Source organism: Vulpes vulpes, chromosome 15 (assembly GCF_048418805.1).
Source record: "Vulpes vulpes isolate BD-2025 chromosome 15, VulVul3, whole genome shotgun sequence".
Classification (NCBI taxonomy): domain Eukaryota; kingdom Metazoa; phylum Chordata; class Mammalia; order Carnivora; family Canidae; genus Vulpes; species Vulpes vulpes.
The window spans coordinates 41,096,654-41,110,398 of record NC_132794.1 but is presented as its reverse complement, the minus strand read 5'-3'; the positions used below and the strand labels follow the sequence as shown (position 1 = coordinate 41,110,398).

Sequence of the window (13,745 nt, the reverse complement as noted above, 5' to 3'; positions counted from 1 at the left end):
TGAGTTATTTATATTGTTATCTCTAGCCTCTTCTTTTTTTAAAAAAAGATTTTTTTTAAATTTTTATTTATTTATGATAGTCACACAGAGAGCGAGAGAGAGGCAGAGACACAGGCAGAGGGAGAAGCAGGCTCCATGCACCGGGAGCCCGACGTGGGATTCAATCCTGGGTCTCCAGGATCGCGCCTTGGGCCAAAGGCAGGCGCCAAACCGCTGCGCCACCCAGGGATCCCTAAAAAAAGATTTTATTTATTTATTCATGAGAGACACAGAGAGAGAGAGAGAGAGAGAGGCGAAGGGAGAAGCAGGCTCCATGCAGGGAGTCCGATGTGGGACTTGTTCCCGGGATTCCAGGATCACGCGCTGGGCCGAAGGCAGGCGTTAAAACCGCTGAGCCACCCAGGGATCCCATCTCTATCCTCTTCTGCATCGTAGTTGATAGACTCTTACCTGCCTCATCAGGAGTGTTCTAATCCTTGTTCCTTCCTCTGATCCCTGGCTGGGACCCTTACAGCTCTCAGTGTTGTCACCTAATAGCATCTGGAAGCTCAGAGGCTTCCCTGGTGAAACGTTTGCTACTATTCTTCCCTTTCCTTCTACTTTATCAGAAGATAAAATTCTGAACATCCTGTTAGACTTCCTACGTGATGTCTGAGCAAGACTTTCCTGCCTGTGTCCCGTGCCAGGTCTCTGCCAGGCACTCCTCTGAGACACACACTACTCCACTGCAGCTTTGGGGTCTGCAGGGACGACCTCGCAGCTCGTCCCCCCAGTGGCTTGTCAGGATTGAACAGATCCCCAGCTCTGCTGGCAGCTCTTCTGTAGGTGGCAGGAGATCGTACCTGGGGAAGGTGTCACTGCCATCTGCGTGCAAACCACACTGCAGCCACCCCGGGGTTCCCTGGCTCTCCCTCCAGGTGAGTGTGATGGTTCAGAAAGTGGCTAGAGCAGGGGAACGTAGCCCCTCATTTCCCATGTTTGCTGTAAGGCTTGGGACAACCTCCATGCTGTCCCTAAATTCTATCTCCCTGAGGCTTAGCGAGAAAGGAGAGCAAATGGGGAGCACACGTGCTACTGGGGTGAGACTCTCAGAAATGCCTGGGAAATGTCCTGGCTGCTCATCTAAACACTGCTCTCCAAGACCTCAGTTTTTCCTTTACTGGTAGTGAGCTGCTCTCGTGTCTTTCCGCAGCTTGAAAGGGATTAACAAAAGGTCCATGGTTTAGATTTTCTTGGGAACCAAGTTGTTTTTTTTTCCCCCCAAGCTCCCAAATTATTAAAGATGCCCCCTTGACTATCCCTCTTCCTAACCACAGAACTAGTAAGGGGGCCTTGTGATAGAAAAGTTAACAGAACCTGGAGTCTTCTGTAGGATTTAAATGCCTGTGTTCTTGTCAGTGCTCTCCTGGAACAAGAACTCTGTGCGCATCTTGGTTCAAGATAAGGTCATCTGTAAACTTTCTTTTCACACCTCTTTGAAAATGTCAGCATATTGAGGCTCCTGGGTGGCGCTGTCAGTTGAGTATCCAACTCTTGGTTTTAGTTCAGGTTGTGATCTCAGGGTTGTGGGGTTGAGCCCCATGTCAAGCTCCATGCTCAGCACGGAGTCCACTGGGGATTCTCTCTCATTCTTCCTCTGCCCCTCCTACTTGTGTGTGCGCTCGCTCTCTCTCTCTCTCTCTCTCTCTTTCAAATCAAGAAATGGATTTTAAAAAAAAAAAAAGCACATTGCATCTATTAGGCTGCATAGAGGGAGGGGCATTTCTTTCCCCTTTATTTTTTAGCCTCTTCTCCAGTGTCCTTTGAAGCTAGGGGCTAAGTTGTGTTATGAGAGCCACTGCTCATGCTAATACCACATGGCCTTACCAAATGGGTCTTCTTATCCAGATTTACTTCAGGAGGGCATGTGGCCACTTGAGAGGTAGCCCTTTTCATCTGAGGGGCCTTCAGCACTTCAAGGTTGTGGGTCTCCAGCTGCTTTATCTGGAGGCAACTGGTCAATGACATAACACTTAGGAAAAGTGAAGAAAAAGTCACAGGAAAAGTCGTATAGATAAGGCTGAGTTCCCATTGCTTGCTCTGGACCACCTCCCTGGAAGCCTTCTGCATGCACTGGCTCTGCATGCTTACCAGGCGACAGGCCTGGAGCCAGCTCTCCAGGCTGCTAAGGCTCCATTTCCTGTACTGTAAAATGGGCCCAGTGGGTAACTCTGCACAGCTTGAAGCCCAGTGCCCAACACCTAGAAAGTACCCGATACCTATTAGCTGTTGTGGTTTCATCATCGGTGTCCCCCTTTCCCCATCAGGCAGAGTCAGAACATTACATGAGATGTTAATGCTGCAAGAAAGAAAGATCATCACGAGAGCCTCTCAGCCAGGTGGTGGGAGCTGATTCGGTGTACCCAGGTACCAAGTGTTCTTCCCTGGGGGAAAGCACTGGCACCTCATGAGGATTTATCTTTGCTCCTGGTGCTCTCCTGGTTCTCTCTTTTCTGATCCAGGCCTTTACAGAGGCTGTCCCAGATGTGCCCACTCGGTCCCAGGAGATGTCCCAAGTCTCTCCCCTGCTGCTGTCATGTCCACGACGACTGTGGCCACGCCTTCTCTCAGACTCTGTTCGGCTGCCCCAGTAGAGACAGCCACTGTCGTGCAGGGATGGCACAGGACCTGGTAACACGTCCAGTCCCCTGCCCTGGGACATGACTGCTGTTTAAATTATCCCCTGGAACATTCAGCCCTTCTCTTGCACAATGACTGGCAGCTGGTCTACGAGTCACAGTGTGTAGGGTCTTGTCCCCTCTTGTTACGTGCCCTTCTCATGACTTTGGTCAGGTCCATTAGCTCCTCAAGTCTTTAGTTCTGTCCTCAGTAAAGTGCCGTCTCCTTTGCTGGTAGCTTAGGAATGAGGAGGATCTGAGGTCCCTCAGATAAAAGGCTTCCCGCCAACATGACCAGCCTTCCTCTGCGTGTGCCTCAGAGCACTGCTGGGTCTGTGACCAGGAAGTCACTCATGTGACTCAAGTCATTCAGAGGTCCTCCCCTCGGCCTCTTCCCCCCCGGGCTTCCCTAGTGTGTGTGCACCCCACCTCCCCAGCCGATAGAGAAGAAGAGAGGGGGCACCAGCTTTCCTAAGACGGCCTTTCTCTGCTCACATCAGGGCGAGGCTGCTTTGTGATCATGGCCTCAAGGTAAGACTAGATGGTGGCAGTTCTCTGGGCTGTGTTAGCCCCGTTAGCAGAGACCAAATGTGCCCTCGGGAGCGGTGGTATTTCACAGCAGGGCTTTCACACCTCACTGACTCCCTGTTTGTAGAAGCTCCTCAGGATCAGGATGCTTTTCTTCCTTCACATCTTCCCCAGTGCAGGATGGAGCCCTTTGTCCCAAGGGGGACCCAAGAAATGTCGCTAAGAAGCAATGCTCATTCCACACACAACCCGACTTCCAGGCGTCCCCCTTAGGGATCTAACCTGTCCCGCCTGCCTTCCTGACGGCCAGGCTACCAGTGTGCAATCCGTCCTCTGCATCCCTGGGCGCAGACTCTGTATAAACATCACCCTCATTCTGCTAACATTGCATTAAAGCTCTCGCATTTGAAATGATCACAGATGGCATCAAGTAGGGTCCTGAGTGAGTGGGACTCGATCCCGGGACTCCAGGATCATACTCTGGACTGAAGGTGGCACTAAACCACAGAGCCACCGGGGCTGCCCCAACACCAGTTTTCTTTGTGGGGGCTCCTCAGCCCCTGGCCTCAGTGCTCCTGCACCCTCCTGTGATAATTAGTGCTCTCCTAGCCCTGCGGATCTGTGGGTTTATGATTATGATTTACAAATATCCCACAAACAAGAACAGCAAACGATTGGAACCTTGGCTCTGGAATATTCTGCGTGGCAGTTCTCTAATATGATAAGATGCAGGCAGAAGCTTGGAAAGAGATTGTAATTGTAGGAGGGGAGGGAGAAACATCCCTGAAGCTCCTACAGGGAGACCTAGCCTCCTGCTTGGATGGGGAGCAAACAGCAGGCTCAGGGCACAGCCACTTGTAAACAGTATTTTGTAAACCAGCAGCATCAGTGTTAGCCTCTAAACCCTCCCAGGTTCCCACTCAAAAGGGAGAGAACCACTCATTTCACTGGGGCAGATGCTGAGACATGAGGCTGTTTTGTTTGTGCTAAGTCCTTCTTTAGGCTTCTTGGGTTGTTTTGTTCTCGGCAGTGTTTAAAATTTCCCAGGGCCGAATGTCAATTTTCACAAAAGCGTAGACAAGGACTTTTATTTATCCACTTACTGGTCTTTTCCAGCTGACATTTCTTTACACCTCTAATGAATAAGCTTGGTTGGATGATCGTTTCTCTCCCAAATCATCTCCAACCAAATTCAGTTATGCTCCCTGGGCACCATGGCAGCCAGAGTCCCTTTGACCTCCTGTTGGGTCTGTGCTCCAGGAGGAAAGATAAGGGCTGGTGTCCGGCCTTTCCTCCTAGACTCAGAGCCGTTGGGAAGCAAAGGCCTGACTTCCTCACAGCTCCCAGGGATGGTCCTGTGGGCTGAGGCAGGCTCTCTTGCACACTCCTCAGGCTTTGTGCCCATCTGCTCCCTGGGACTGTCTCAGATCGGCCGCATGAATCTCGGGATGGATGCCAGCACCTTCAAGTTTTATACCATGTGTGGCCTTCAAGAGGGCTTTGAGCCTTTTGCTGTCAACATGAACCGCGATGTCGCAATGTGGTTCAGCAAGCGCCTGCCGACGTTTGTCAACGTGCCAAAGGATCATCCACATATAGAGGTAACATTACACGTCGTGAGTGGCCCTGGCAGAGCAGGTGACCAAGCCATTAAGCTCCTGCTAATGCTCCTGTCTACAGGCAGCTGCTTACCTAGCCAGGCCCTGGCTGCCTCCCCACCGCCTCTTCGCTGGCCCTCAGGGCTGTAATCCTGGGGCAGCTCGGTGGCACCTTGCAGACAGCACTCACTTTGCAGACGGGTCCCCAAGCCCTTGGGCCACTCTTTCCTCCAGGTTTCCCTGTATTGCTGTGGCCATATGAGTACAGTATCCAAAGGCCTTAAGCATTTTTCTGAGAAAGTTCAGTACCTATAGTCCAGATGATATGCCCCAGATGTAGGTCCATGCTCCCAACATGAAGTCTTTTAGGTCCTATTTATTTGTGCTGAGCTACTTCCAGCATTTTAAGGTGACACGTAGTAGTTATGGTACCCTCACTCTGTAGGAAGGGGCCAGGAGGGGATGTGGAGAGATAGCAGGAGCCTGATGTGGAGAGATAGCAGGAGCCTGATGTGGGTGCTGGCTCCATGTCTCCTGGCCCCCATGGAAAGCCACCATGGCTCTATCATGCGGGGTACGAGGGGTGAGGGGATAATGGGAAGTCAAACCAGCTCCACTGAGGCATGAGATGCTGTGGTTGCTCCCACCTGACTATAACTTCCCTTCGCTCCCCATCCACTGCAGATCCAGCAAGCATCACCTCCTAATCCTCCCCTTTTCCCTACAGTCTTAAGTACTAGAGACCTTTATTTCTGTGACTGTTACCTGATCGTCACTTGGGAAGGCTGGTTCATAAACTTTTAGAGGTGACAAACCCCTCTGACAGACCAGTGGACTCTGGAGACCCTGTTGGAAAGATACACAAACCACACGAAAATATGCAAGCGTGCTTAGACATGCCAGGATAGGAGCTGCGGCGCTTAGACCCCAAGAAAGCTATCATTGTTTTGAGCCTTAGTTTACTCCCTCTGCACCCTCCCCTCCCCCAAGCACACACACATTTTGAAGACCCAGTTTTGCTCTTTCCTCCTCCAAGCCCGTCCCTTGCAGCGCTGTGCCCTGGCCCTGGGAACTTCCCACTGTCTCAAGGTGCCTCAGCACCTAGGCCGCGCTTGGGGTGTGGCTGGGAGATGCACAGGTGGGAGGTGACCCCTCCCGGGGAGCTGCGATGTTTCTCCTGGAGCTTTGGGCTTTCTACTGTCTTTCTCCTTACGTCGTCCCCTGCCCACCGGCAAGGGAAATCTCTGGAAACGTTTTCTTCTTTAGCCCCTTGACCTGAAAGTCGCCCTCGGCGGATGGCTCCCTAGCCCGCTCCCCAGCCGCTCCGGCGGTTCTCGCACTTAGTCTGCCAGGAAAGCCACTGGGCGCGTTCTGAAACCTGTAGTTTGCATAGCCAGAGGCAACTGTGCTACTTGGAACAGAACAGGCCCGAGTAGTGGTGAGAGGACCGGGTCGTGAGCGCAGGTGACAAGGCTTGGGGCTCGCAGAAGCGCTGACGAAGACCGGCCCGAGGCAGGCGGGCCGGGCGGCCGCAGGCGCGTGGCTGAGGACCTGTGCTGTTCCAGGTGGTGAGGGTGGACGGCACCGTGGACAGCCCCCCGTGCCTCAAGGTGACCCACAGGACGTTTGGCGCGCAGAGCGGCGGCGCCCGCATGGTCTACTGCCGCCTGAGCATGCCCGTCGAGTGCCGCCCGTCCCCCGGCCACGGCCCCTGTCTGGACAGCGACGCCCTCAGGAGGTGAGTGCCCGGCCTCCCCGCCCAGCGGTCATCGCATGTGTGACAACCGCCCCCGCCCCGCCGCCTCCACTCTGGCTGCGCCACACCACGGCCCGAGCTCGGGAGGGCAGTGCGTGTCTGCACGAGCCCATGCACGCTCGGCAGTGCTCGTGCAATGCGACCTCAGGCCCGTCACACCACAGGTCACACGTCTGGTGGCAACGCCTCTGCTCTTGTCGAGCCCACCGGGTCCTCGCCTCCTTGCAGTCTCCGGGGCCTCCGCTCTGGAGCCCAAGGAAGACGAGTGCCTGAGAGGGCACAACTGTCGTTGCCTTTGTGGGAAAGTAAAAGCCTCCGGGGACACACGCTGCCTCCTGTGCGGCTGTGGCCAGGTCCAGGTCGGCAGCGGCGCGCCTGCTGACTGCTGGGACCTCTTCCTGGCAAGGAACGTGTTCTTTGGGGTCGTCTTTCCTTTGACGTGTCTTTCTGGTCGCCGGCGCGCGTCTGCCCACTGGGGCTGTGTCGGCTGGGCCTCCCCTGACCCCGCACTCGGGGCAGCGTTAAACTGCCGCAGCTGCAGGAAAGACTAGGACGGCGCTTTCTTTTTCTTTTTGGATGTTGGATTTGCCAACACACGGTATGACACTCAGTGCTCATCCGTCCAGAGCCCCCTCAGGGCCCGTCCCCCACCACCCACCTCCCCTTCCCCAGGGAAAGGGTGGTGCTCTCGGGGCTCTGCCGCTCAGCCTCCCCTACCACCCCCACCCCAAGCTCTGGCCCACTGTCCGGGCTGACAGGGTGGGAAGTCACAGCCTTGGCTTGCGGTAGCAGGTTACACATGCCCAGGCCCCAAGGCCAGCTGGGACCACTCAGGTACGGGAAAGTCCTGCAAGCTTGCTTTCACCATTGAAGGGAGAGCAATAGCCTGTCAGAGCTGTGAGATTCTCTATACAGTTGAGTGACTAAAGGTGGATGCTCTTCCTCCCACCCCGCCCCCACTCCAGGAAACAGATGCAAGAGATACTCTCTCCTACAACAACGGTAAGTAAACGTGTTTTAATTATTTGATTCTCTGTTGTGCCTGATAATACGCCCCTTACAGCAGAGATCTGTCTAGAGATCCCGTGCAATTGCCAGTTACCCTACCCCCTAATATCCACCTTGATGCTTCCAGAATGCATCTCTGACATTTCTCAAATGGGAGAAGAAAGACAGTTACTTAGCACACAGCAGAGGCTCCACTTGAAGCTCCCGATTGGGCATCACTGTGCACTTGTGCCCCTTGGCCCCAGGGACCAGCACTGCCTTTCTGTTTGAAATGAGCGTGTTGGGGGGCAGAGGGCTCTTTCATTTCATCCTTTTGTTTGTTCTTTTATATAAACTTCTGTGAATCAACTCTCCCATCTCTCCAAGCTGCGCTAGGAATAATGTCGAAAGCAATCAAGTGAAAAGCAGGAGCAGGGAACAGTCCAGATGATGGAAGCTGATTTTGGTCCCTTTTCTAAAGTGATACAATAGTCAGAAAGCAACACTCGCTAATGCCTGTCTTTGCCGTGTCCTGACCCAAAAAAAAAAAAAAAAAAAAAAATTGTCTTTGGAAGAAATGCATGTCACCCCTTCTGTAAAGTTATCCTGCCATGACAGGTTACCCGTCATCAGGGATGAGACTGTGGCTGCAGCACGTCATGCATGTACTACGTGCAGGGCAGGGCGCTAGGAGCCTGGTGTCCCCTCGCCCACACCATCCCCACGGCCACCCCATGAGGCAGACAATGCCACGCACCGTGAAGCACAGGACAAGTGAGGTGCCCCAGGTCACACAATTAATAGATGCCGGTGGCAAGATTCCAGCCCCAGTCTAGCCAGCGGACCCTTTTATCTGCTCATCAACAAGATACAACAGGCTAGCAGGAAGGGACTCCGTCACCAACAGATGTGCTCAGTTTCATAAGGAGGATGAGGAAGCTGCCCCTTAGCCCAGCGTCTCAGCTCTTGGCACAGGTAGTGGTGGCGCAACCACCACGGTTCTCAGCAGTGTCTGGCCTCCAGCCTGATGGCCACACGAAGCACCTCTGGCCGTAATAGGGGCTTTTTCTTTCTCAGCATCTTTTTCAAGACTTTCAGAACAGCAGCGACAAGTACTTTGCACCGCCCTATAGAAGTGGGAGGTGTCGCAGGGTCGTCAGCGATTCTGTCTCCCAGGGCTTGGGCTCGGGCTCTGTGCCAGCCGTTCTGGACGGCAGCCCCCTGATTTCATGGGCAGCACCTCTGGGCCAAGGGTGGTAGATAAAGTGCTCAATTGTCTCAGTTCCAAAACACCAAGAAAAGGGAAACACAGGGAAGCCTGATGCTCTGGTCAGCCCATCCTAAGTCTGGAGTGCGGTGCAATTCAGCTCTAGAGCAACATGTGCTTTTTTTTTTTTTTTAAGAAAAGAGGGCCCTGCGGGCCTTGCATTGGGGTCTGTCAGACCTGCCCCCCAACTGGGGGCCACTCACCCCACCCCATGCTCTCTCCCCAGCAGTGCTACTATGCAATCCGCATCTTTGCTGGACAGGACCCCTCCTGCGTCTGGGTCGGTTGGGTCACTCCAGACTATCACTTACACAGTGAGAAGTTTGACCTGAATAAGAACTGTACAGTGACTGTGACTCTAGGGGATGAGCGAGGCCGAGTGCATGAAAGGTAAGGGGGCTCCCGAGGGATGGGGCTGGCCGTCAGACTCCTCTCTCCCACCACCCAGCTGTCATCGTTCCCCTTCTGCCCAACACCCTGAAAGAAGGAAACACCTCAATGTCTATGAGGAAGGAGATGGGAAGCACGGGCCTCAAATCCTCTGCCAGACAGGGAGTACTGTGGCAGATGTGGCATTAGTGAGGATAGAGGGCGGTTTCATCACAAGTATACGACCTGACGTGGGAATGGGAGCCACAGATGGACACTTAGGAGTGTGTGCTCCCTCACAGACTCCTCTCTGTGAGTGCCGTGTAAGCCCCGATCTCCACAACATCTAAACAAGACAGAGAAAAATCCCTAGGTGCTTGAAAGAAGCCAATTCAGAAGACATAAAAAGATGCACCACATCGTGTAGTAACCGATCAACTCAGAGCTCCTCATGCTAAGGATGTGAAGTGTCTGAAAGCATTAAGGAACATAAGATACAGCAAATGCCTGAATAAAGACCACAGATAGAAATTAGGGATCTTTGAGAAAGCACGTTTTAGGTACACGCATGCCTTCCCACTGTCCACTGAGTCTGGGAGTATCGGGGTTGGGGATTGCCACCAGACAAAGAGTCTCTGGCCAGCAGTGCCCCAGAGGTGACCAGGGACACCATGCCTTGAGTCCACCCAAGTGGGATTTTATTAATAGAGTCTTTCCTCAAATGGACATGTCTGGAGGTGTAGTAAATTGTTTCTCAAGCCGATCTTTAGCCCTACGAAGCCAGGAATGTTTTGTAGCCAGTGTTCTTTAGGTGCTACTAGCTCACCAAAGACTGGTGGCCAGAGAGGTCACATATAATCGCCGTGTCTTGCAGGACCACTGTGGGGCAGGTGATTAACAGCCAACTCTGGAAGCAAACTGCCTGGGTTTTAGACTGGGTTCCAGAACTTAACAGAGGTGTGACTTTGGACCACTTAGCCTTCCTGGGCTTCAGTTTACTCATCTATAAAATGAGGATGATAGTTCCAGGTTCATAGAATGATATTAAGATTAAATGAGATAATACCTAGAAAAATGCCTACAACAATGCCTTGACCCCTTACTCTCATGACCACTACTGGATGTGGATCATGTTACAGAACCCAGAAGATATGCTGTAAACAATATCCAGTGTCTTTTGGCTTGGGAAGGAAAGCATGTGAAAGTGGTCAAAAGACACTGCTCTTCAGCCAGAAGAGCAGAAGGCAGACATGTCCATCCCAGCTTGGTTTATTGCTCGAGTTTGCTGGCTGTGCCACACCAGACAGATTACTTGATTTACCTGCGCCTCAGTGACCACATTTATTTTGAAAGCTGACATGTTAGCACTAGAACAAGGCCCAGTAGACAGTAGGCACTTCAGTAATTCTTAGTTCCCATCATGCATAATAAGGAATAAGTATGGAATCAATTTTCAGATGTTTTGAGGCATTTCAAACTTGGGCCCTTTAAAATATGACCAAAGTGTGACATGTCACATTCCCACAGCTTCAGTACATTAGTAGTTGAATCCTACAGTGGGCATCAATGTACTTAGCAGTCTCATCACTGAAAGGCGCTAATAGCATGGCTACTACTGTTGAGCCTTTATGGAAATCCTGCCCTGGCTATCACTCTTTGGGGGCCAGTTTGCACGGGCCTGGCCCGAGGAGCATTCACACTGAGAAACCAGCCAACTGGTGCCCCAAAGGGGAAGGTAGGAGAGGAAGGGAACAAATGCTTATAAAGGAAATTTTTGGTCTCAAGGGGGAAATTATATACTTCTAGAGCTTGAAGGAACCTTGGAGAATTCTAATCAAACCTTTAACTTTCCAAGGTCATCCTGACCTCAGGATGTTGAAAGGAGCTGCATTAAAGCATCAGCTATAGAGTCACTGTCTTGTGTAGCCTGAGAAAAAGCACATTGATCTACTCCAGAAAACTGGTTCCTCAAGCAGTGTGCACCAGGACTGAGCTGAAGAGGAGACCAGATTGTCCGTCTCTCGCCCACAGTCATGGTGACGGGCTCTGAGAATCACGTCTGCCACTGTACCACCTCTCCAAAGCCCACCCAGGATTTTAAATCTTTCATTTGAGGAGACAGGCTTTCGAGCCTTCATGGCTTTTTGGCTATTAGTCTTGGCTTTCAAATATAGATGCCTGTGAACGTGCCATCCCAAGGAATGTGGGCCTGGGTTCTCAAGTATGTTACACCTCTTCCTTCACACCGCAGATCTTTGTTTCTGCCGTCTACACCAAATCCCTATATAAATCTGCCTCTGGTGGCCACCCTCTCTATTCCCGTCTCTGAGATGGGAGTCCCACCATCCCCATGATCTCTTTCAAAAAGGTGCATTGACATTGATCCAGGAAACCATTACCAAAACAGTATGTTCTTTGGACCAAAGTCTCCTGATACATTGCCACATCTCTGAATTGAGTGATCATGCCTGAGAAAATTGGGTTGAAGCTGCATGAATTTATTTAAGGAAAAAGGTTATTGGGGGCCGACTGGAAGGCTTCCTTGGAAGATTTCTGGGGCATTTCATTCCTGGCCCTTAATGGCACACTGTCCCAGTCCAGATTCTGTGCCTCTTCCTCTCTTTGGCTTCTAGTGTAAAGCGCAGCAACTGCTACATGGTCTGGGGTGGGGATATTGTGGCCACTTCCCAAAGATCAAGTCGGAGCAACGTGGACCTGGAGATCGGCTGCCTTGTGGATCTGGCGATGGGCATGTTGTCTTTCTCCGCCAATGGGAGAGAACTTGGCACCTGCTACCAGGTAAGGGGTGGCTCTGGGTCTCAGACAGCAACATCCCCAGCTTGCGCGTCTATGGCTCTGCTCCTCCTCCTCTGCATTCAGCATCCTTACCATAGCGTGTGGGGTTGATGAGCCACAGCGTTTGCAAGCAATCCGGGAAGAGAAATAAGAACAAAATAAGAACAACATGACTTCATTTTTTACAGAGGGAAAAATAGGAGAAACTATCATTATTTATTGGTTGACTAGATACCCTGGCCATCTTTCCAGAAGATAAGAAAGCTTTTCTTTGGTGATGGTCTCTGAAAGGTTCTCCATTTATTCAATGAACATTTCTCATGTGGCTTTTATGTTACCTGCGCTATACAAGATGCAAAGTCTAAAACGTAAGCAGAGATACTCCTTGCTTTAAGAAACTTAGAAGCTCAAAGCATAGACTCGTAAAAAATGACTAATTTACCAGGCTGTATTCCTTTTGCAAAAAGGTGATTCTCTTATGTATTCCTTGCAGGATCCTTTAAAAACACATTCATATAAATGATGTGTTTCTCTATTTTATTGACTATGAACTCTGATAAAACTACTCAGGAAATCTATCAACTGCACACCTGTATGTTTCCCCATCATTAACCACAAGCAGCTTTATCTCTTTTAAGTAGGATTTTCATCCTTGATGGCTAGGTAAACTTGGGAAATGCTGTTTATTATATCCTCTTTCATATTGGCAATAAACATTAGTACAGGGCAACTTTAAAAAATACTTTAGAAAGAAACCCAAACATTTCTAACCAAGCATTTCTCATATTGCTTAGCCAAGGTAAGTTTTTGTTTGTTTGTTTATTTGTTTGTTTTTAACAATAGTAGTTTTCAGTAAGTCTGGAGTTGGACAAAGCATATCTGGAAAAGGCTGAAATAAGGAATTGAATTTCTTTTTTAAAAATTGTATGTATTTATTCATGAGAGATACAGAGAGAGGCAGAGACGCAGGTGGAGGGAGAAGCAGGCTCCCTGCGAGGAAGCCCGATGTGGAACTTGATCCCAGAACCCTGGGGCCATGCCCTGAGCCAAAGGCATCAGACACTCAATCACTGAGCCACCCAGGTGTCCCAGGAATTAAATTTGTAGATTAGGCTTTCTTGATACTCCATGGGTAGAATAGAGGGTATGGAGAGTGTCATCTGGGTTCAGAGAAGGAGCTTACCTCCATCAAGCTCGGTCAGGGAAATGGTCCTTACAGAGAGACCTTGATTTAGAAGCAAAACAGGAATTCCTCCATCTGAGCAAGGAAGGGAGTATACTAAAGGGATGGTATGGGAGACATCCTCATGGCGACAGGGAAGCATCGGGTATATTTGCCCATGGTGGGGCAGCCTAATAGGGGCCTCTTCAGTTAGTGGTGAGAAATTCATGCGGAAAGATGGGGAGATAGTGATGGGAATTGAGGAGTTCTTGAAGGTTTCTGACCAGGACAGTGACATGCAGTGTTTAAGGAAGCCCAGCTAACTACAGCAGATAAAGAAACATCCCACTACTGTGGAAATGGATTAAAAGAAAAAAAAAAAAAAAAACAGATCCTACACTCAGCCCCTCATTGCAGCCTCTTGGTAGCTGTTTGGCCTGTGGTTGGAGAGGCGGCATCTAGAAGGGGGAGGTAAAGCAGCCGCTCCAAATCTGAATTGTTCGGTGCCTGAGAACAGATGGAGCAGACCCCTCCTGGGGCCCGGGGTCATTGTGGTAGCATGCAGGCAGCCGCCGCCTCTCCAGCACCTCCCATAGCACATACCAGTCTGTGTGCCTCCCCATTG

General features: G+C 51.0%; 1 protein-coding gene across 1 annotated transcript in view; it reads left to right on the top strand.

Annotated features, from left to right (window-relative positions):
- RYR3 (ryanodine receptor 3) overlaps positions 1–13,745 on the top strand; it is a 511,176-nt gene that overhangs the window by 319,336 nt on the left and 178,095 nt on the right. The window contains exons 28-32 of the mRNA XM_072738189.1: positions 4,578–4,786; positions 6,349–6,521; positions 7,505–7,541; positions 9,020–9,183; positions 11,796–11,961. Of these exons, the coding sequence (XP_072594290.1) occupies positions 4,578–4,786; positions 6,349–6,521; positions 7,505–7,541; positions 9,020–9,183; positions 11,796–11,961 (749 nt within the window). The remainder of the gene's footprint in view (positions 1–4,577; positions 4,787–6,348; positions 6,522–7,504; positions 7,542–9,019; positions 9,184–11,795; positions 11,962–13,745) is intronic.